The sequence below is a fragment of the Cyprinus carpio genome, chromosome B3 (assembly GCF_018340385.1).
Source record: "Cyprinus carpio isolate SPL01 chromosome B3, ASM1834038v1, whole genome shotgun sequence".
In the NCBI taxonomy this organism is placed as follows: domain Eukaryota; kingdom Metazoa; phylum Chordata; class Actinopteri; order Cypriniformes; family Cyprinidae; genus Cyprinus; species Cyprinus carpio.
The window spans coordinates 16,560,099-16,584,513 of NC_056599.1; the positions used below are offsets into that span (position 1 = coordinate 16,560,099).

A 24,415-nucleotide genomic window follows, 5' to 3' on the forward strand; every position below is an offset into this window, starting at 1 on the left:
TTCTATCTATTTGTTTACTGACAATATAACCAGGGGTTCTCAAACTAGGGTCTAAGGTCCACTTGGTGCAGCAAGAGGGTTCTAGGGTCCAAAGAAAAAAATATGAAAGGAAACCTAAGAGGATTTTATGAAACCAATACAGTAACATTCAAAAGCAACATATTTTAAGGAATGAAACACTCCTGATTGAGATTATAGATAGATTTTGTTACCATTGCCATGCATTATACGGCTGAGATACTGCAACAGCTGGAGTTAAAAATCACAATTTGTGTTCTACTGAAAAAAAAACAAAGTCACCTACATCTTGGATGCCCTGGGGGTAAACAGATAAACATCAAATTTTCATTTTTGGGTGAACTATCCCTTTAATACCTTTATTCAATAAAGAAGTATTTAATTGATTGAAAGTGACAGTAAAGGCTTTGACATTGTTATAAAAACTGGTCCCACTTTATATTAGTTAACTACTAAGTATTTACATCAGAAAACATGTAGTTTACATAGTACAACGTACTTATTGTGTTCATACTGTATTGCAAAACACTTCTGCTGCTACTGAGGTGGGACACGGGTAAAGTTAGGGACAGATTTAGTAGTATGGGTCTGGGGTGTGTTGGGTTAAGGGGTGTAATGGGTGTAATGGGTCAAGGGGTGTGTTAAGGTGTGAGGGATGTGTCAACAGTGTAATTATAATCCATTACACTGCTGACCCATTAAATGGGAATTTATTACAGATATAATTACATGTAAGTATTGTTATTTTTTTTAATTAAGTACAATGTAAAAACATGTATGTACACAATAGCCATGTTTCCACTGCCAGGCCAGAAGTGAGCATGCTAGAGCGTGCCAGTCGCGTTTCCACTGTCACTTCTGCAGCTTGATCGTGCCTCGTTGGGGCTTCCTAGAGGCCAATGGCCAGGGATTTTTGGCCCGCCAAAAACCTTGGGCCAAGCAGGCCAGCTCGGGCTTGAGGAATGCTTATGAACAAAGAAACTGGAGAGCATCAATGGCGTGAATTATTTCACATAGTTAACAGCTATAACACCAGCATTAAAGGTGACATATCATGAAAATCTGACTTTTCCAGGTTTTAAGTGCTATAATCAGGTCCCCGGTGCATCTACCAACCAAGGAAACGTGAAATAGGTAAACCCAGTAACTTTGTTTTGGTAAGCCTTTTTCTGCAAGTGTCTGAGAAAACAGCGTGTCCAATTTCACTCCCTTGGTGACGTGGCAAAGGGATCTCATTCTAATATTACCGCCCCTAAATCTGTAAGCTTCCACCCATAGTGCTGTCATTTTTATTTTGCAAGGGACAACGGTGTACCAGTTTTAATGCCATGGTGATAGTTTGAGCAAAACATGCTAACTAAGTTCTGCATAATTTAGGGCGTGGTCACTTGAGTGTGGGTTGGATTTGCTGTTGCTGATGTTGCGGTAGCTGTGGGTGGCTTCAGCTACCAGCTCCTGCCTTTTTGCCCATTTTCGATGATCCGGGAGTGACGCGCAGTGACATGCTGCCAAGATTGCGACGGCCTGCTCCACCCACTTTGCACTTCAAAAACGTTCTTCAGAAAACTACGTGAAACATCACGGACACTACGTCCATGTTTTTATACAGTCTATGGTGTGCATGAGAACTTGGTTTGGTACTCACATGCTGTGACAGCTGTTTTCTGTCCGTGTGCTTCAGATGTGTGCACTCAGAAAACCCTATATCAGAAGTTTAAAATAATAAGGTTTAAAACTCATGATTTCAGTGCGATAAACATGATAATCAGAACCAAAACAGATGTTTTTAGCAGGTTCGAGCTGTAATGATGAAGCTCTAATCTGGAAAAGGGGGCAGGGAGCAGCAGCTCATTTGCATTTAAAGAGACAAGCACGAAAAACAGCATGTCCCTGCTTCCACTCAAAATAGGCATTTTCAAAATGATATAATAAATGATCTGTGGTGTATTTTGAGCTGAAACTTTACAGAAACATTCTGGGGACACCAGAGACTTATATTACATACTGTAAAAAGGGGCATAATATGTCACCTTTAAAGACTTTCAAAATGATTTAGCTCAAAACTCTTTCATTTCGACAGCAGTGTTTGAAATAACTTCTGTTCGAGGCCCAATGTGGATTATGATCACCATACAAGGCAGATACACTTATAAGTGATGTAAAAGACTATTCATGCTAGCCATTACCATAGTAAACATGGTAAATATGACCACTTGAAGAAATCAGACAAATCATATAGCTATCACAATCGTGTATTTATTTAGTATATTTTTTTTATCTGTCAGTAAGTCTCTTCTCTTTATACCTGACTGACTGATGTTCATATTTAGCTCCACGTATGTCAAAAAACATATCATAATCACAGTTTTTGTTCTGAGCTCCCTCTGCTACTCAGGTCGTATTTTTGAAGGAAAAATTATATAAATGATCATTCTTTCTAAATTTGATGTATACTGTGAACAAACAAACACAAAAAGACATGACTGAATGTGTGTGTCCTCTTTCTCTTGTGAAATAATGGTAAATACCACTTTATTTCTGTGTGACTAATATTCCATTGTGACAAATTAATTAATTATAATCAATGTATCACTAATTATTGTAAAACTGGTAAAACATCAAAGCTGTTGGATTTAAATCTTTAAGTAAACAACAAAACATGCAAACAAATGGCAGCTTTTATCCTGTTCATATTGTGATCTCACTAGTTACAGTGATTTATTTCTGATTCATTTTCTGATAACTTCTCTTTGTCGGTTAAATGATGGGGTTGCGTGACGTTGTTCCAGAGAGGCGTGTAAAGGGTGGGTTTTAGTGAAGTGCAGCGGAGCTTCTGGAAGCAGCGCTACAGATCTGAGGCTATTAGCCCCGCCTGGACTGTTTAAAGCACTGGCTCGCACTGGCCCGACAGTGGAAAAGCACCTAATAAGTGCATTGTATCAAATGACTATTCTAAATGTAAGTATATAGCAGTTAAGGCCATCTAATACAAAGTGGGACCATATATTAAAATAGTTTGTATTGTTTGTTAGGTTGTAATAACATTTTACAATGTTACTGTTTTTACTAAAAAAAATCTTGCCCCTCCTCCTCAGATTTGACACACATGCAGGTTGCAAGATTGACGACACAAACAGGAACGAGCGCACTTGACAATGAATGAAATGAAATATGCTGTTTTTCCACCAACTGGCAACCCGGGATGTCAAAATACAATTGGGTAAACTGGCAGTGGGCGGGTTTCACAAACCAAAACTAACTTAAATGTGTGTTCCGGCCCAGAACGCACATTTTCAAAGGAGAATAACTGACTATAGCATTGTTTTTCAGATAAACATGTTAACAGCATGTTTCTTAAATATCTGCAAACATATTATGGTATTTTTATGCTTTAGTAGAGTGAAAATCTTACATACAGCACCTTTAAGCTACACGTGTATACTTATAAAATGTAGTTTTGACTGGTCAAGAAGTTCTTTATAAACGCAATGAGAAATTTTTTAATACTTTGAATAGAATGTCATATTATTGTGATTCATCTCGGATCAGATTGGTCTCTTTCACTTAAGTTTTTTTTAATGCCTGTGGTGACAATAAATGTAAAATTGATTTCCGGATGAGGCAGTAAAATAATTCCGCCGTGAGATTTTTGTTCACAATTCAGAATTTTTTTTTCTGTAACTCCTGGTGGAAAACGCTAGTTTAGACAGACAAAGAATCAAAAAGTGTCTGAGAGTGAAGCAGAAATGTATTTTTCATAATTGCATGGATTCAAAGAGCAAAGCTATTTCCCGTAACTGCACAGCACCATTCATTCTCCCTTCTGTTCCTGTGTGTAGTGATTGTAATGATGTGATTGAGCTGGCATTCTACGTTCACTCTCATCCACAATAACAAAAAAGCGTTCAGGTCCCCCGTGTGGATGCGCTTCCTGTAGCTGTCACTATAGACCGGGTAATTTGTTGATTTAAATGGTTGTATAACTCAGAGGCCCGAGACAAAATGAGCGGAGAAGAAGACTCCAGGAGGAAATCTGAAACGGAGAGGGTTATCGTCACCGCAGCTGTCTCACACACTTCCTCTGTGACAGTACGTCTGATTAGATTTGCCAGAGGACGACAACTTCTGCCCACCTTTTTCTCTGTTCTCTCACATGGGACTGAGAGAGAGACAGACACAGATTGAAGAGGAGAGACAAAGAGAAGGGGAGACAGAAAGCAGAAAAGTGGAGGAAGGAAGGAAATGGAAGAGATATTTGTACTCACATCTGATGCAGGACCCTTATCTGCTCCGGGGCAGGAGAAGGTGACGAATTCATGGCAACGCTTGTGCACCACAAAGCAGCAGACTGAAAGAAGGAAGGAGGGAGAGACAGACAGATGAGATAAATGGTGAGAATCAGAGCTCATGGCACTGACAGACATTCATCTGCTGTGACAAAAATCCTGTTTGATTTCACGTATGCCCTATGACCCGACCTAAACCCCCCCCCCCCCACCCACCCACACCCTTCACATACAACACTGCATTATTAGGCCTTACTACAACCGTTTAACAAAAAGTGGTACTTGCACACCATGAGTGCTTGTTTATTGCCGTTATTATTACATAATTCTTGGCTTTTGAATTGATTCCCAATTTGTGAGTGCTCCACAGTTGAAACAAAAGAGATGTGTGTGTTATGGCCATTTAAATGGTGCTCTGTGTAGCGCACATGTACCACACATCACCACATTTTCTATTTTCGTTGCAGCGCACACCGACTGCAGCTATTTTTTCTGAAATAAAATACATGGCAATTAATTCACACATTAAATTTGCCAACAAAATCATTGTATTAAATTATTTATTTCAATTCTGGAGTTCCCTTCATTCCTTCTCCATAAACTGCAATTATTCACTGGTTATATTACAGTTTTGTAACAAATGTAAAAAGATGTGCTCTTCCATTTTGTCTTGTTGATTTATTAATAAAGCTTGATTTTTGAAGAGTGAGTGATGCACCTTGGTCCAGCTCATATATTACAGTTTTGGAAATATCTCTCATTTTCATTCTTTTAAGATTTCAAAATGGTCCATGAGCACACATTTTTAATTTTTTTTTAAACAACTGCTACAACAAAGATGTATGATAAACAAAAATAGATTTTTTTCTTATTTGACTAGCTTAACCAGCAGTACTGGATGGCAGACATTTTTTGGTCATATATAGCATCAGAAACAAACCTTCGTAAACATTCACAGCTATGTTGGTCCACCAGTTAGACCAGCCCCAAACCAGTAAAAACCAGCATGAAATCCATGCTGGCCTAATGAAATGAGGCTGCATTTCCATTTTTGCAAAATCTAGCTTCCCCTCATTGTTTACCCTTATTGCAATTGTTTTATAATTACACACACACACACACACACACACACACACACATATATATAACAAAAATATATTAAAAATTCACATTTAAAAATTATAATAAAATATATGTCTTTTAATTAACATAAATACATATAATTTAATAGTAAGTAATGTAATGTATATAAATACACATATTGAATTTTCTAAATGTGTGTGTGTGTGTGTGTGTGTGTGTGTGTGTGTGTGTTTTTTTGAATGTTTAATAAAATTGATGTATTTGATATTTAATATAATTTATTGAATTTTAATTTTATTATTCTTTTTTAAAAATCAATATTATATTTAATGTATATGTGACAACAATGTAGTATCACTACTGTGCTGTGTGAATGCTTATCACTGCCTTCAGTATATGGTGTGTTACATAATATTAGCAGGCAGTATACTGTACTGTATACTACACTGTAAGCAGCTAGTATACAACAACCTTTGACAGCAGCCAATCCGCATCACAGCTATAGGAGCTGATACTACCCTACTATGCAAATGCTGTGCTGTTCTGTTCTGGACTATACATACAATGCCCCTCTGTTCACATCACTAATGCCCCTGGCACCTCTGCAGGATGAAACATCCAGGTCATCGTAGGGGCATTGTTCTTCCTGCTGCAGGTTAATGCTCCTATTCATTGAAGGTCACCATTTGTATTTGATCTATAATGTGGATATTTCTGATCCCATGAGACTGGAGCAGGTTATAGGCATTTTCTCATGGGAAATGACATAAGAAGTCTTTCACGTTCACTGTAATCTCTTTCAGAATCTGCACTTTTAGTCTAGCAGCTCCGGCCAAAACACAACAGCCAAACTTCAGACAGGCTGAACAGCCACTGTCACCCACACACTCCAAATACTCCAGTGAGAAAAGTGAGAGAGAAAGAAAAACAGATCTGGAAGAGAACTGAAGCATATGATTCAGTGAAGTTTGCTCTTTTCATCTTTGCGATCCTAAACAAGTTTATTAAAAAATAAAATAAAAATACGCCAAATATAACCTGAGCTAAACATTCAAGCAGCACCTAGTAACAACAATATTCCAGTTCTTTTGAGCTCTTACATATTTTTGGATTGGGAACTGGGCAACAGAACAATCAGTCCCTTGATTAGCTCGTTTTCAGATCTGTGGAATGACCAGATCACTCTAAAAACAATAATGTGTTACTATGCAATTTTACTGTCCATTAAAAACCTTTTTTCTAGTCCAAATTTCTCACTGAATAAAAAGAGAAAGAAAACATGATTTATGAAACAAGAAGAATCACATCTTCTCAGATTTTTTTCTTTTAAGAACAAAGATAGTACTAAAAAAAAAAAATGTGGTAAGTAACAGTGCTTGAACAGAATATTACCAAATTCTCCCTCAAAATAAAAAGGGGGTGATCAGTTGGAGGGCAAAGGTTTTAGGGAACTGAAGTTATAAACGGCTGCCATTTATCATAGAAAGATCCAGAGCTGCCATTCTGAGAACATCTTCAGCCTAAAACACTTTAATAGTAAATAGATTTCTGAATTTGATCTTTAAACTTCTAGTCTTTAGAAGTGCATGGAATCACATCAAAACGGAGTGCTGAATCCTGTGTATCTGAGCCAAAAGCAGACAAAAACACATGATAGATTTTCATCTCGCCTTTTGGCAAACAACTCCTTTTTTGCCTCTCTTTTTAGTGCTCAGAATAAAATTGTGATGTGCAGACTATGATCAGCGCTTGAGAACGGTCAACACCACTTACATTTTTACATCATGCAGTGGCTATGCATTATACACAAACTATATTAATAACCCTCTTTTACTTTCCTTGCAACAAAATAGCTTTTCTTGGTCAGTTTTAGCTATGCAATTACAATGAACGAGAACTTTCAAAGCTTAAGAACACACACAATATTACAAGTTTTCTTCAAAAGCATGATTTCTTCACAAATCACACATTGCTACATCCCTCATAAACACTCAAAGGAAGGATCTTCAGTTCAGTTTAGAAAGTTTTACACATTAGGAAATAAGTAGATGAAGAATCATCTGAATGGTGTAAACTCACATGAGTACTAATAATAGTTTTCTATAAAAAGTGTTTTAATTATGTATTGTGCGAGTCACCCACAGGGTTTCACTAAAGAAAATCCTCATGCTCAGCAGAATAGTATTGTTTGGTGATGCAAAGAGTGAAAATTAAACAATGGAAAACATTTATTTTCACATGTATTACTGGAGAATCAGGCCTGAAAATGGATGCAAAGGTTGTTTTATTGATTTATTTTTTTGTGCATGACTAACAGTTTTGCTGTGTTTCAAAGAACTAAAATATGCTGTCTTTTGATTGAATATACTTGTGTCATCTTTGCTTGTTTGTTCATTTGCATTTTTATTTGCTTCACTTTAGCTATGATAAAAAGACATTTATTTCCACTTTATAAGCCTGGAACATCTAAATCTTCTCCATCGCCTGTTTCAAGCATTGACTCCAAAAAATGTGTCCAAAAAGTGAGAGAACATACTCCTTGTCGTTCCTTGTGTTGCATAGCATGTATGTGAATGTGGAGGCGGAGGCATCAAGATGTGATCCTTCATATTTATTAGCTAAAAAGCATATTTAATAAAAATCTAAAATTCAGAATCCAAACTAATTAATCAATATACATGTCCTGCTGCTGCACTGCAATGAATTCCACTTTAAAGTAAGCGAAAGTGTTTTGAAAGAAAAGAAAAGTTCAGGCAGAATTATGAGTACTGTATTTCTATTCTGGTGTCACCATTGCCTTGTGCATGGCGAACCAGAACCACGATGAAAAAATTAAAATAGTATCTAGATCGGAAGTTTAAATAAATAAATGAATAACAATGAAATAAAACTCTTGTATTCTGTAGTTTTGTAAATTTCCACAGCACTGGGCAACAATCCACGTGCCAAAGTTTGAGATCATTCATACGAATTTTAAAAAACATCACACACACACACACACAAAAAACTGTTTACAAACAGCAACAGTTCCTAAAATTTAAATATTTATATAAATATATTTCATCTACCAAGAGGTATAAGCTTTCAGAAACGGGAAGTTCCTCTTCTGCTCTTGGTGACAGGGTAAAGATCAACCCAGAGGTGAAGCGCAGACTGCCATCTCCAAGCGGCTCAGTTAAACAGCCTCTCACAGGGCCTATTGAGCGCACGCTTACATAATGGCCAGCCTGATGGAGAAGGATCAGGCCCAGTAGGAGTTTCCCTGACTCTTTCTCTCTCCAACACTCTTAAAAGGTCAGAACGAGAGAAAGGCTCATGTAGCAACCCACGTCCCTTCACAGCGAGACTGATCTGGCCCTTCATAATTAAACAGCCCATTAAATATCCATGCGACACTAGCGGCTCAGCGCCTAGCAAATGCAACTATGCCGAACACCCCGTTAAGACACCAAACTTCGTCCCGGCAGATGCCGCTCAGAGTCGCTCGGAGACATTAGTCCTCTCCTGCTAATCAGTCAGTCGCTCACAGACAGACAGCAACGGTGCACACCCACGTACTCGCACACTTGCAGCTCAAACGCACACACATACACGAGCACGCCCACAGAAACACACATGCACTCGACATCCAAGCATATCTGCCTTCTGGACAACTGCGAACCTTTAAAAAGAGCCTCCAGTTATAGCAAGCCGCGTCTGGCCAGAGAAACCACGAAAGAACCTTTCACGATTTGAATTCACGGGCGCGAGAGATATTGCGAGCGATCCCGGAGATGACTGGGAACGTTCATCTCGATATTGAATTCAGCCCAGCTGTCAGGAAGATGCAGATTAGGAGGAAGGGAAGGGAGTTTGCGTGCTTGTTTACTAGAAATGGAACAGCATGCAAAAGATATTCCTCATGGTGCAACATCATTAAGGCTTCATGAACACAACAAGGTGTTAGTGCTGCTAAATTGAATCAAGCTGAAGGAAGGGAAGGATGGACACTTAAAAACAGCTTGTTTTCCCACACACAACCCTAAAGGAGGTGAATTAAACAGAGTTCAGCTGAGTTTACATGGGAAGACTTTCTCTGTCAAAACAGCCAAACAGAACGCCGAGAATGAATTGTGCACAAAGGAGGAAAAACAGTCCGTACTTTTTGGAGGTTGATGAAAATATGAAACATGTTGTAACTCTTAAATGCATAATGTGACTTTTTATCCAAGTCTATTATCTGTATCCTGCTAGTGTACTCCTGAAATGATGCAAAACAACACTTATTGTGCATTTCTGAATGTAAATATGCATTGTTGAGCAGAGCATTCGAAAACATGCCATGACATCATAAAACGATCACTGTTTTTGGTTCACACCATCTCAAGAACATTTTTATGCAAATCTGCAGTCAGAACTGACATTGCCAAATTTTACATTATCGGACATTCAATCCACAATCCATCTCCATCTGAGGGCTTTTGAAGGCTTTTCAGATCAGCAGAAAGCCTGCATGTAATGCTCAATAGACAGTTCACCCCAAAATCAACTTCATCTCATTGCAAACTTGTATGTTCCATAAAGGAAAATCATTCAAGAAGATATTCTGAAAAATGTTTGTTACCCAACAGTTTTGGTGACCTTTGGCTTTCATTGTATGGGCAAAACACTGAGACATTTGTCAAAATATCTTCTTTTGTGTTTCACAAAAAAAAAAAAAAAAAATGTTTGAAACCACTTGAAGGTGAGTAAATGAGTTAAATTATTTTTGGGTGAAATATCTCTAAGCAACTTATCGCATAATGCATTCAACCTAGATAGAAACCTTATTTTGCTCAGACTCTATCCACTATCTTCTCCCAAAATAACAGTCAGTGAAAAAAGGTGAATTAGTTTATATATATATATATATATATATATCTATATTATATATATTTTTTTATATATTAGCTATAAATGATTTTTTTTTATATTTAGCTACAAATTTTATTTTGTTTATATTTAAATTAAATACATAAAAAAAATATTGAATGATGTATTAATTTTAACGGCATTAACTGCATCTTCATGAAAATGTACATTTAAAACTGTTCATAAAAGCATGACTAAGGAAACTGAAACTTAATTAAAAACAAAAAAACTAGGAAAAGCTTAGGGCAATATCAAAACCTTATTCTGATCCTAATTATGTTAATTGCTAACCTAATATTTGTATGCAGCTTTTCCAACCATGACTAAACAACTGGGTTTAACTGTCTGGAAAATTGATTCCCTTTACTGAGGAGACGCTCATAAATTATCAATTTAGGATACATAAGATGTGCTGTGAATTCTCACTCATAATCAAATGTTCACACTGCGCACATAACATCAGACAATCCTTTGTACATATACACACAGGTTACACTCACAATATGAATTACTAAGCTAAAACATATAACAAGTCACACAACGTAACAACGAGCAGGACAATAACAGCTTAGTTCTTAGATCATTAAACAAAGATGGACAACAGCCTGCATGCTGTTAAAATTCAAACAAGCTTGTCTTTCAATCTAAAGTACAAGTTCTTCCTCATTTTTGTAGTGTGATATGATTATACACGTCACTACAATGGTCCTCGTGCCAAGGATACACTTACATATTTGTCTAGCTAAATGAACACTTCCACATTGACTTTTTTTCAGTGGTAGAGAGTAGCTCCAACCTGAAACAATTACAACATATTAGCTGTAATTCCAATTCCAACCTGATTACAACATATTAGACATTTATATTCCATTTGAATAGCAAATTACTACATTTTCTTCTGCTTGTTTTCTATTGGGGTGAAACATGACCAGGACATGTTCTGGTAAAAATTAACAATGTAAACCATTTTTGTAACATAAACAAATATGAATCAATACTGTAACTACTGTATTGCTCATTGTAAGTGATTGTTAGATAATGCAGAAACTAATGCTAACAAACGGGAAATTATTGTAAAACATTACCCTATACACAAAGTTTTTACCAAACTTTCAGACTTCACAAACTTGTGGCAAAGTCAAAGACACACACACTGAAACACACAGAGGACTGATGTTAGCTGTGACATTAAGTGGATTAGCTGGGCTGATCCTGCGCTCAGTGCTGATGGGACTGTTAAGAGTGAGGCTTCACTGAGATAAACACATCTGAACATCACAGCAGCACACACACACACACTCCTGTTGTCCGCCACACAATCAACAACACTTGCATCTTACATTTAAAAAAAGATGACAGGTTGGCCCTCTAAAAAAAGTGTCAGTGACAATTTTTTTGACACTTTTTTGTTGTATTTTGCTGTCTTTATTGCTCTCCTTTCTATTTGTATTATTTGTATGTAAAATCTGAATTTATAATATGACATTACTGAATTCTTGAATTCAAGATTTTTATATAATTATATGCATGCACTGATATTAAAACTCTGTCAGATACTGTCAGAGGCCATAATAATTTTTATAGTAATAAATGACAAGTGAGTAATATTATAATTCTCTACATTTTGTCTAAACAAATGAAAAATAGAAAATATAATAAGAAAATAAAAATAGAAATAAGTGTGATCGGTTAATTAACCAATATCAGTCAAAATGACCAATTAACAAAAATTGACAGATAACCTGTATATCGACTGACCTGCTACTGATATATTGTGCATCCCAACAAATAAAAAGAGTAGAGTATAAAATTGTGTTGTTTTGATTTTATTATATAAAACAGAGAAAGCGGGGGAGGGGGGGGGGGGATGATAATGTTATATTGTGCATTACACATTTATATACATTACATATGTATAATTAAAAATATATATACATTTTGTTAATTGAAAGACAATGTATAGTCATTTTTTACATAAAAATATTATATTTTTTATTATAATTTAATAAAATCATATAAATAAAAGGAAAATGGACATATATTGCACATCTTCCCTGTTTTCGAATGTTTACTGTGCTTCTGCAACATGACATCTCAATGTTTCCATTATTAGTGTCATGAAGCTCTTGAGGGCTCAGGGCTCCTGTGCTTGACGCGTGCAGCGGTGCAACTCTGCATATTCACACACATCATCTCATCACACACAAACACATCCCCAACGCAACAATCATGACCATCACTGCACTTATCCTTTCCTTTATTCCGTGCCGTTCTAGACATGAAAAACCCCATGCACGCCACACAATATACAACCAGGCCATGAGGAAAGAAAAAAGACTGAAAGAGAAGTCTAGAAGAGAGTTTTTTCTGATATCCCTCCCATATGGCCTTTATATAATACAGCTGCTGAGAACTCAATCAATGAGGCTTCCACCCACCATACATTAGGCCACTCAATAAAAAGGAGCAGAAACTATTTCTTTTTCATTCTCCTTCTCTTTCTTTCTCACCCCCTCACTTCAATCTACACACAGGCTGGCGCTCTGGTTTCCAGCTTTACACTGCCCTGGCAGCGGTGCCCGCACTGCGAATCAGTCGCATGCCAATTAAACCTGGCGTTCGTTCCTATTCTCCCTCTCGCTGTCTTTCTAATCTTTCTCATTTCTGAGACATTACAGAGAAAGACGGATCCACTCACACCTCATCCAGTCTTCAGCCAAGGCGGCGCTCCCACCAGCCTCGGCGTTCCCTCTTCCTGAAATCTAGATAATGAGAGAGAATGGCTTTCACTGCTAATGACTCTCTGGCAGCTGATGTCTGTCACAGCCTTGGCAGAGCGGTTTGAGCTGGCTTGAGAGGGAAATGGAGCCCAGGGCTTCCTGTTAGAACAGGATATACACGCCAGAGACACTGCAAGCACCTGCGTCTCTCAGCTGAGGAGAACAGGTTTTCATCTCAAGATCTAGGGCTAGAATATCATGGCTGCTGACTCTGGCTCTAGGTTATGTTTTTAAAACAGGTTATTTAAATATACCCCTAGAGGCAATGTTTTTTTATTATACTGTGCACATGGCACAGACAGCTTTCCCTGCAAGGAAGTCAATTATGACTATAGCTAGAATGAAGGATTGAGACAGGTTGAGAGAGTTTTACCTTCAGTTTTGGTTTGATTTCTCTTTCTGTTCCTTAACCATATGTGACACTTTTCTTACATGACTTCCTCCAGAATGTCCAGATTTAAGTATTAAATAACAATAAGGAAGACACATTTACACTGCATTTTTGAGTGAGCATAAATGTAAAACAAAACAAAAAAAGAATCATGTGAAACACTTCTTTATGATCCTGAATGAACTGATTCCCAAAACAGAAACTGACTTTACAAAGTTCTGTATAACAGAACAGAACATTCTAGGAAAGTGTTGCCTCGTTTCGTTCGACTGTAGAGCTGTGTCTGTGCGTGTAATGCAATGTGACATAGAAACAGCAAAGTAGTATTTTGTCACACTACTGTACACCACTACTTGTTAGGAAGCAGCTTGTTACTAGAAAACCTACACAGTTTTTAAAACAGCTGAGCTGTCATACTACTGAAAAATTTAGTAAGAGGGATACTGAATCCAAAAAATGAAAATCTCACACTCATGCTGTCCCAGATCTATGTGACATTCTTTCTTATGTGGAACACAATTTTTTTTAAAAAATACTCACTGAGCACATATAATGCAAATGAATGGGACCCTCAAACTTGATGCTTCAAAAAACATGCAAAACAAACATGACAAGCCATAAGTTAAACTCTGATTTATCAAGTGGGGTCATATGGATTATCATTGTGTTTGTTTTGCATGGCTTTTGAAGCATCATCTTTTGGGATCCATAAACTTGCATTTTTTGGATATATGGACAGAGATCGTTATGTGACAATACACCCAAAGCCAGCTGAAAATGATACAAATATGTGACGATTCAAATCAGTCGAGATGTTAAATGAATCGTGATAAAGTTAGAGATGGGAGTTTATATGAACGTACACCTGAGAGGAGCTGTCTTTAGAAAAGGTTAGATGATATTTTTTCATCTTACATCTGTATAATGCATATTAAAGTAATATTTATATAATCAGCGCTGATTTGTTTACAGGAAACGCTGTATCGCTGCTGTTCCATAAGCGCCACCTGCTGTCAGAGAGTAAATCTGCGTTCTCATTCAGTGCGTCTGCAGTTTTTGTTTCGTGCAGGTATGTTTTATGCAGTGTAGATTCACCAAACTAAATTCAGGCCATTTTGTTTTTGCTTCAAATTTCAATCTAATTTAGATTAAAAAATGCTCATCCTGCATGTATGCAGCATCTTTGTTTAGATTGTGATTCAAATGCAGAGATTGCCTCTTATTTAAAATGGAAAAAAGCAAGAGCAAACCTTGTTTCTATTAAGTGACGTCTTTATTGTGTGTTAAAATTTTCAGTTTAGTTTTGTTATTTGACATATTTCAATTTCACAAAGAATTGTGCAACAACCTGTCTGAGAAATAAAAGGACACATTTTTTTTAATTAGAATTTTGTTAAAAAAATTTAGAAAATCATATTGGGGTAATCAGTACCATGAATCGAAACGCATCTTGAGTTGAGTGCATCCCTAGACATAGATGGATTATTTTTTCTAAACTTCTATGTTAGTGTTCCTCTGATAAAAAGATAAGCAGTGCTAATTTTATTTACGGTAGATACTCCCTAACGCTGATTGTATTACACCAACCAATTTAATCTGGACCTTTATCACATTTACTGGGTCTTGATTTGAATAACAAAGTAATTTGTCTTTTGAAAGTTAATTGAGGTCTGAACACGGCATCCCTTCAGCAATGTGTGTGATCTCACACTGAATAAGAGACGCTCACAGAGGAGAAGAAACCTTTCATCTGACCTTCCATCCACTAAAACGAGTGATTCTCACTCAAACTCAGGAACATTACAAAGTCAAATAACAGAACAACAATGATGGAGAGAGAGGGAGAGAGAGAGAGAGAGAGAGAGAGAGAGAGAGAGAGAGAGAGAGAGAGAGAGAGAGAGAGAGAGAGAGAGAGAAGCAGAAGGGGAGCGCGAGCGCTGGTAGACAGGCAGCGAAAGCTCGCTTTTTTTCAACAGGAGATACGAGTGATTGTTCACGAAGAAAAAAGATATTTGATTTTCACCTTTTCTGCCTGTGGTAATGGGAGTTATGCAAGTGAGTAGGGCCAGCCTACGCTCTAAATAAAAATACCACGGCCCGCTGAGCGCTACGCTGAGCTGATTTACAGAGATGCAGGGATGAGGTCAGTGAGTCAGCCGTCAATCCACAGCTGTCCTCAACTTCTCCTCTCTCACTACACACACACACACACACACACCGGCCTCCTCCTCCTCTGTGCTGCGGCCTGCAGCTAAACACACTTCGAGTGCTGTAAACATGGTGTAGTGCACTAGCACTCTGCCCTGCACTGGATGATGCCATTTACTAACGAGATAAATTAATCTGAATGATATCTGAGGTTTATAGAATCTGCAAGTTTAATGAGGTTACGTATGACATGTGCTTTACTGTACAAGTAAACTAGAGAAAATTAACTATAAGAAAACTAAACTAAAGCAAAACAAAAATGAATTACAATTGCTGAAAAGACTAGTATATGTTGTGTTTCAGATACCAGACCCGAACATTTACAAGACCCAGTTTTTCCAAAGCCAAACAATGACCAGTAACCATTGTTTTAAAGTGACAAACTTGACAAAAGCATATCACTACTCTCTTAAAGAACATCAATGGTGAGCGGACAAACACTTGCCCATAGCACAAAATTACACTTTGTACATGAAACACATACTCGACCAACAGACGGTGACAAAAAGTAACACAAAAATAGCACAATTAGAGGTGTACCGCAATAATGTATCATATTTCCAACACTGTTTGCAACTGCAATACACCAAAGACAGAAATGTAGTGAAGGATAACAGGTAAAATAAGCATTTCAACAAGTCATGGACAGTTTCTCTCTCTTCAATACTATAGCGTAACACATTTTTTCACTGGAGTCACAGGGTTGAGTTCTGAGGGAGTGTGTGTGGTGCGTGTGTGTTTGCCCTGTGACAGGCCCGTGTCTCCACTCTACCCATCCCATCTGTTTGAAGAAGCCTCTCCACTGACTGCTTGTGAATCTGCTGAAGAGTCTCTCCGTGCAGCTCACCGCCCCCTCTGGACCACGACCCCCCGCTATACCTGTCCCCCACACAACCCTTCCACCCGCCACCCACGCAAACACACACACAGAGACAAACAGAGAGACAGCAAAACGGACTGCAGCAAACACACATGACACACGGTCGGATGATAATGCACAAGTGAGAAAGAATTACTATAATACACAAATAAAAGGAGGATAGAGCTTATAAAAGCTGAAAAAAGACAGCAAAGTTGAAAAGGGCACCACAAATTGAACAACAAATAAAAAATCTTCTAACCTACACTGAAAAAAATATATATATATATTGAAAAAAAAAAAACAATCAGAAATTGTTAGTAAATTTCAGAAATATTTACAAAGAAAGAGAAAGCAACTATTTTGAAATAGTATTTTCTTGTAAAATGTACTTAATTGATTTATTCACCTTATAATAATCATATGCATTTCTTAGTGGGCATTTACATGAGATACAATTGTGCATTTAAAAGAATTACATGGACGAAAGAATGGATGAAAGGGTGTTGAGTTAATAAAAGTACAATTGTTTTAAACTTTACTAGCAAAAATTTAAACCTTTAGTTAACAACAAGTCACTATTGATATATTCTACTTAAAACATTACCATTTATGAATTTAGCGGATGTTTTTATCTTTAGTAGCTAACAAGGAGGAACAAAAAAAGCAAATAAATGTATTTATAAAATGCTCTAAAAGCAGCTATATGAAGATGCCTGTCTTCAAAGGGGTTTTACCTAACTGGATTACAAATAAAATACTTCAAAAGAAGTATTCCAAAAGAATAGTTGTTAAAACATAAAATGAAAATACTTTGTTACATGGATACTGTAACCATTTAGCACAATGGAATAAATCAAAGTATCATGCATGCTATTACCCTTTAATAAATATAATTTTACCAATAAAAGTAAGGGGAAAAGAGCTAATACAAGGAAAAGAGATGAGGAATGATTAAGGAGGAGACCATGGATGTAATCTCCATGGAATCTAATCACACATGCAGTGTAACCTCCGAACAACCCACAGATCACGGCTCAGTCCTTTAACTGCTCCAATGACATCAGTATGACCCAGCAGCATTCAGCTGCTTTCAGTACAGTGTGTGCGCTCAGTCTACAGTCAGCGGTGACAGAGGCACAAGTAAAGCACACTTCATGACTAGAGCTATGCTGATTACTGATTAACATTAAAGAACTATATTAAAAGCGATGGGTCGTGTGTGTAGATTCCAGTTAAAACAGAGCAGTGACTTCACTTGAAACTGATCCAGGATCAGAGGACAGCCAGTGACAGGCACAGAGACCTGCGCTCTGGTTAATCTATAAATTCACTGCAGACGTGTCAAAAGCCCTCTTCAGACAAGACTAGTTTTCCCTGAGGTTAGTTCAATCTGTGTTTGACAGACATACTTTGTGATTTTGTACCTGTCTGAATTGACCATGTCTGTATTTTTAACACACACACACACACACACACACACACACACACAAAACACACATTATATCTAAAATAAATAGTCACTACTCTATATTTTCCAATAAATACCCAGTATTGGTAGATAGCAATATATTCACAAATGTCTGCAGATAACTGCTAAGGTGCTGATATTTGATGCATCCCAAGATTTAGACATTTTTTGGCAAATTCCTGAATAAAACAACAGTTGGTGGTTCAAGTACAGCTGGCACCCCATCTTACAGGAAAAAGAAAATGAAATCAAATCACAGACTGCTCACAACAGCCACTACAGTATCTTTAATATTGCATTTCATCCCTACAATAATTATAGTCTACATAATTAAAAAAATGGTCAATAATGACCCAATATTACTCTAACAACTGATCGTGGCATCATGGGAGACATGAGTTTGGTCACAGTTTTGTTTCAGAATATCTGAACCAGACGCTTCCTTTTTTATGTAATTGATGCTGTGATGAAAATAATCACAAGTGGAAGCTAAAACTGACACTACATTGACACTAATACATACACTAACAGCTTGAAACCACCAAAGGGAAGTTAAGTGTACTTTGATACGCTACTTTTTTGTGCTCTGACCCAAAAACAATTCTATTTAGCTGAATATAATCTCAAGAAGCAGTGATATTTGGGACAGTGTATCCGCAAGAGTGACAGAGAGAAATAGCGAGAAAGAGAGAGAGTGCTTCAAAAGTAGTCATGTACTGTGAGGCTACCCATCTCCTGTTGCCTAGCAACTGCAGCAAGCAGTTAAATGGTCCTATGGGTTAAATGGGTTTGAGGAGCACTGCAGCACAATTACTGAAGCCTTCTTACAGGTCTTTTCTTCACCAATCATCATCAGCACCATCTACACACCCTATTTACTTTCATTCAAGCCAGATCATGTAGAATGTAATGTATAATTATGCATAAACAGAGTGCGACATGAATCAGTGTGACACTATGAATCAAAAGTGAGGCATTTCTTGTTCTGTCCGCATTTAGCAGAAGTATAAACAGCTCATCATGGATTAAAAAAACCCGAAAGCATATAAAAATTCCTTCCTTGGGTCTCTAAGGAAATTTGGGCATTTTTGTATCGGCTGAAATGAACAAGAACATTCAGGTCAGCTGTAGAGATCGTATTGATTTATTTAGTAATAATTTATTCTATTCCCAGAGTTTGGTATTTTGGAGCTTAAGAAAAAGCAAGATCTAAAAAAAAGCAATGAAAATGTAACTCACATCAGTGTTAAAGCTTGTAAAATCATTACATTTAATTCTCATTTAACTTCAATCATAATTTTCTCCTTTCAATCCAAAACCTGGCTGAGTCAGTGGAAAGCTTGCATATGCATATTCCCCTGTGTTCTACAGCAGAAAGCCCAATTCAATTGCTGGCCAGAGGGAATACACTGCATTAACATCGATCAGGCTCATACAATAGCATCAATGGCCAGTAGGGTCAATACTAAAAAACTTCAACCATGCTGTCTAAAAAAGGAGTCTGCCCTGACCCTCATGCCTTTCTGTGCACTTCCAGAAAGCAGAACCTGTTGACCAACTCAAGTGGTTGGTAAAAAATCTTATATTATGAATGGCGTCATTCAGATGAAGTTTCCAGTAGTGACCGTTAATTCTTTACCAACTCTGTTTAATTTGTGCCTAAATTATATAGAGTGGGTAAAGTTTCAAAAGTTTGGTGGCATTATATTTTTTTATGTTTTCAGAATAACCCTTTTATACTCATCAAGGCTGCATTTATTTGATCAAAAATACATTTTATACAATATTGTGAAATATGAATACAATTGAAAATAACTGTTTCCATTGTAATATGTTTTAAAATGTAATTTATTCCTGTGATGCAAAGCTGAATTATCAGCAGCCATCACTCCAGTCTTCAGTGTCACGTGATGCACAAGAAACATTTGTTATCATTATCAAATGTTGATAATTAAACTTTGTGTTTCCAGGATTCTTTGGTAAACAGAAGTTTAAAATAATATAATTTATTTGAATTATAGTACCATTGTGTCTTTGAAGTCACTTGTGTTCTTGCAGACTAAAACAATTTATTTAAATACATTATATTATTTAAATCTAAATACAGAGATGCAGAATATGTGCTTTATAAGTACTAATAAACAGTTGATATGCTAATAATAGACATGCTAATAAGCAACTTGATAATGGTGAGAAATAGACTAATGTGTTACCACCATACTGTATATATTTATATACATGACATACTCCAAACGCTTGACTTCATCACATAAAAAACATAACAAAAGCATAATGTTCTTCATAAGCAGTTTGGAAGTCCTTGAAGTCCATATGTCACTGCAGCTTACTTAGAGAATACCTAGAGAAAGCGAACTGTTAGCATTGCCATTCATCTCAATAGTAGCTGTAAGATGCCACTAGCAGTTGAGGCTAACTGGACAAGGATAACAAGTAAAACCCTTGAGAGGTGACCTGAATTGCTCCCTGAAGAAAATATCAGGCATTCTGAAAATATCATGGCTATTCCTTTCTTTTTGTGTAGCATTCATGCAACCCAAGACATGCTGTTTCTGTCAGGTAAAGTAGGCTAATAGTATACCTCGCTGCTTTTTGATATATTTTTAAACATTCAAGCAAAGCCTCCCGTCTTTGTCAACTCAGGTAAGGCCAGCTGTGCTTAAAAAGAGCCCCTGTGTCCTAACATACTTGCATTTCAATTAAAAGTGTGACTGATAGCCTGGGGAAGCTTTTAACCTAGCTGGCCCACTCGGAGATTGCCCATTTTTAATATGTGACTGACAGTGATCCCAGCGGTGAACCTGACTTCACTTTGATACATAAACACCTGCACCTCAAACTGCCTCTCAGTTCAGCTCACCAGCACCGATTCGGCCTCCACTCACAGCTGTACTGTCTGGGAACATTTCAGTCTTGACTTATTCTGTCAGAGCCCTAGCTCTCAAATCTCAAATTCATATTTCTGAATATTTCTTCTCCACCTTCTTCTACTTGTAAATGGTGTTGAGTCTGCTGCATTTCTGACTGTCTACTTCTCATGTCTATGATCATTCACTCAAGGGATGCACAATAGATCTGTGCCATATTGGTGATGGTATATATGGTAGTCTTAAGGATGTTGGGTTATGTTTAAGTGTTATATATTGTAGGTTTTGTATAAAGGTACTATTTTTTTGTCAGCTTAACAATTGGTATGCTGTTAAAGTACAGTACAGTCCATTACACGTACTGTGCTTCTCATTTTCACTCCTGTCAAACATTAAATTTAAATCTATTGGCTAACATTAGAATTTTTAAATGAATTAATCAGTATTGGTCCATATTGGATATTTAATAGCTCATGCTTATTTCCTCTATTTTTACATTTAAACATAACTTATCATCTAATGGTAACTTTAAGTTTAAATCTTTAAAACACTGTAATCTTTTGCATATCTCAAAAAGAATATACCTTTTTCATAATTAACATTATAATGATATGTTGACTTATTTTTTTAGTGATTTTTTTTTAATTTATTTAGACAAAATAGTATAGACTATTATTATCAGCAATGATATAATGGCATATTTATATTTATATTTAAAAACAGACTGCATATGGAACTTGGTAGGGGCAACCTGAAATACATGCTTTTTAATGCTACAGTATGTGACCACGAGAAACAACATTTATGAAACGGTTCATGTAAGATTTTGTTGATGATTTGAAATATGTTATTCAACTGAGTTCGGAAAACACTTTCAGTGTTTTCGCATTCAAGTAACAGGAGTTGCTCTTTCATGACATAATTATTTTTTATGGTGAATATGCAGACTACTGGAAAGAAGAAATGCCCAGTCTGTACTAAAAGCATGGCAGAACTACTTAGCATGTGGAAGTTGTCATTGAGGGTGATATCTGGACAGCGCAGCTTGGAGTGCTTTCTCTGGAGAAAGGGCTGCACTCTTGTGTTCTCTGTTCTGTCAGCACTCTCAGACTGTGGACTTTGAATCATTGTCAGTCATTGCGATAACGCTGAGACTCAAACACAGAGATACAAGGAGGAATTAGACATGTTGATAGATTTGTGACAGGATCCCACACTCAAAGCACTAGCACAGTTAAGTGGAGGCCTGGGTGGGTGACATACATCTAAAATGGCAGGTAAATGTTGACATCTCAGATTTACAGATCCCCTTTTGAATCTCTCTTCAGTTCTCACAGATGTGGGCGAACATGCTGGAAAAAGCAGAGACTGTTTACATAAAAACAGATGATGAACCAAAGTAGTCCTACCACTGCTCCTACTATGACGCTGGCACATCTATATCAAGCACAGTGCGTTTTTTCTGCCCATTTAAACATCAAGATTGACATTTAAAACAGGGATAAAAACAATTCTTTCTATAGATTCTCTTATTCTGTAGTTGCATTTTCAAACTTTAAAACTCACTGCCACACTGTAAAGGCAATTCACATCAAGAACGTTAACTATAACAATAATTATACTGGCATCCACAACCAATGCAAAATAACGTTCTGTTTATTATAATTGTGCACAATCCAGATATGTCTGCAGCTTTAAATGCATGCCATGAGCTTTTTAAAATCAGGTGGATTCTGATTAGCCCTCAGTGTTTTCATCGTTCATCAGCTGGACAAACAAATCTGTCACACTCAACAAATAAGAGGCTAGACACTGCTAAAATAAGACCAAAAACAATGCACTAGCAACAAAAATTAAGACTTATTAAACTTTAAACCTTAAGAAATTGTTTATTTAAAATTCACTAGCAGTATGCCAGGATTTCTGGTCCAAGTCAACAGAGTCCCTATGAAATTCTCAGCTATGCCACAGGCCCCTACTTAATGCAATTCTATGGGATAGTTCTAGTCTTTTATAGTCCACCAGGCACAAATTATAAGTTGAATTGCTTAGAAATGTTATAGCACACTTCTCCTCAACAACACCCATGATTTAAAGTATCATTTAGGTGCCTTAGCAAGCACCATTAAACAGTGTAAGTCCTCAAAGTATCTGTCTAGCTGCAGCTCAAAACTGGACTGCCTCACTGATGGATTGAGATCTCTCTTATGGCCCATTTAAAAGTAAGGCCAGTTAAGACAAGATGGTCCCCACAGGACCTCCAGCCAGCCAGTTTCAGACACTCAGCTGGTGGCTGCCTCTCCTGTCCTCCTAACCCTCTTTCCAACTTCCAACAGACTCGCTGGCCGGCACACACATCAAATGCAGCGCTGGCTACCATCAAACAAAGAGAACCTGAACAGCCGGCTCATGAGGTGAAAGTCAAAACTCTTCCAAAAGCTCTCTCATTTAACCAGAGTACTTTCAGGCCATCGAAACTGAAAACTGACAATGACAAAAGGACTAATGTTGGTTTTATTTAGGAGACAGAGCAAATAAGGTCCAGCAAAAGGGAATATCAAGCCTCATGCGTCTTGTCCTCGGGGACACTGGAGCCACAAAGGTCAGACATGTTTGTTCCAAACAAGGATCCTGTTCTGCAGTAAACAACCTTGCAGTGTCAATAGAGCAGGAACCCTCCCTTGGGTGGCCTGGAAAACACCACTATGATCTAATCTGGTTGAAAGCACTGGGAGAGGCTAACAGCATTCAGGACTAAATTGAGTTTCAACTACTTGCTTAACATGGAGGCACTTTTACAGGCAGTTGTACGTCCTTATTGCATTATTACACGCATTCTCTTCCTGCAGTGTGACTCTCGGCAGACCTTTTTATTAGGTCCCGAAAGCCGAGCAGATGGCCCTTGTTGGGCTCTTCTATCCATGTGTAATTGGCTCTCAACATTCATTAGCTGGTTGAAACATCAGCAATCAGCCATTGACTACTCAGATTTAACTTCTATCGCAAATGGATTCCTATCGAAATTGGATCATAGCTACAATGGGACCTTTTGGGAATCATTTTTTATATCTATTTGAGTTGAGATGATAAAAGAAGACATTGTGATTGTGGCAGAAGTTAGAAAAATTGGAAATACAGCTGGGCTACATTCACACAGTCAGTGTTGACTTGTATCTACTAACAGATGGGAATCTCAGATTGTCATGTTATTAGCTTCCAAATGTGGATCCAACCACAGCGAGTTGATTCTCAAAATCCAGGTGCATGTCCTAAAAATGAAAGGGAGTTAGTTAGGTAATTGAATGCAGTTGTCAGTCTAGTTTATAACTAAAATGTGTGTGAACAGAAGCGTATTTAGCATTCTAAACCAGGACTGACGTAGTGAAACTCAAAAGCTCAAAACAATGTAAAAAATAATACATTTTAAAAATAGCTGGCAGTTATTAAGCCTCTCATTAAGAAACCACAACTAGATCCTAGAGAACTGGCAAATTACAGACCTGTTTCAAATCTTCAGATTATGTCTACAATTTTAGAAAATCTG

The 24,415-nt window shown here is 37.2% G+C and overlaps 1 protein-coding gene across 1 annotated transcript in view; it reads right to left on the reverse strand.

The window, feature by feature from the left end:
• The window catches only part of LOC109052512 (protein kinase C beta type), a 124,552-nt gene that overhangs the window by 93,211 nt on the left and 6,926 nt on the right, over positions 1–24,415 (reverse strand). Inside the window, 1 exon segment of the mRNA XM_042719970.1 lies at positions 4,284–4,366. Coding sequence (XP_042575904.1) covers positions 4,284–4,366 — 83 coding nt within the window.